The following is a 756-nucleotide window of genomic DNA, read 5'->3' on the forward strand; positions in this document are numbered from 1 at the left end:
GTCTCTGCCGCGGGGTCCTGCCACTGTCTCCGGGTCACCTTGTCCCCAGAGCCCCCAGCCCTGCTCTGTAGCCCGTGCCCCCATGCCGCTGGTGGGGCTGCTCAGCCCCAGGCAGGACCTGGCAGTGCTCGGGCAGCCTGGTGAGGCGGCTCCTCCGGCAAAAACCCGTCGGTCCTCTGCAGGCAGCTGTTCTGTGACTTTGGGACACGCTTTGTCGTTGAAGACCCAGAAGAAGGGGACCCGGTGTGTGCCATCGTGCAGGACATCTCCCAGGTAGGAGGACAACCTCAGCAGGCTCCCCTGAAACGCCGCTACCTCCTCTGGTGGCTTTATGCCACCCGAGTCCAGTCTCCCGCCCTCACATCCCTTCCCTTCCTCAGGGCAACCCAGGTGTGGTGACATACATGGTGGCAGAGGACAGCCACAGCCGCTTCTTCTGTGACGGTGACCTGGTGACGTTTTCTGGTGTGGAGGGGATGACGGAGCTGAACAACCGGGAGCCCATCCCCATCCGTGTGCTGGGTGAGCTGCTCAGGGGGGTCCCGGCTACGCCGGCCCAGGGCTGGGGACCTCGCTGGGTCCTTGATGGTGCCCATGACGTCCATCCCCCTCTCCTCCCCAGATGCCTTCAGGTTGGAGATCGGTGACACCAGCTCCTTCTCGCCCTACCGCCGTGGGGGTCTGGTCTCGCAGGTTCGGCTGCGCAAGGTGCACTCCTATGTAAGTTCCCCCCTCGGTCCTGCGGTGCTGCCGCCC

At 64.9% G+C, this 756-nt stretch overlaps 1 protein-coding gene across 1 annotated transcript in view; it reads left to right on the forward strand.

Annotated features, from left to right (window-relative positions):
- LOC104294722 overlaps window positions 1-756 on the forward strand; it is an 11709-nt gene that overhangs the window by 9018 nt on the left and 1935 nt on the right. Inside the window, exons 7-10 of the mRNA XM_009894364.1 lie at window positions 50-140; window positions 224-273; window positions 381-522; window positions 623-720. Of these exons, the coding sequence (XP_009892666.1) occupies window positions 50-140; window positions 224-273; window positions 381-522; window positions 623-720 (381 nt within the window). The remainder of the gene's footprint in view (window positions 1-49; window positions 141-223; window positions 274-380; window positions 523-622; window positions 721-756) is intronic.

Source organism: Charadrius vociferus, unplaced genomic scaffold (assembly GCF_000708025.1).
Source record: "Charadrius vociferus isolate BGI_N301 unplaced genomic scaffold, ASM70802v2 scaffold1171, whole genome shotgun sequence".
NCBI classification, from domain to species: Eukaryota; Metazoa; Chordata; class Aves; order Charadriiformes; family Charadriidae; genus Charadrius; species Charadrius vociferus.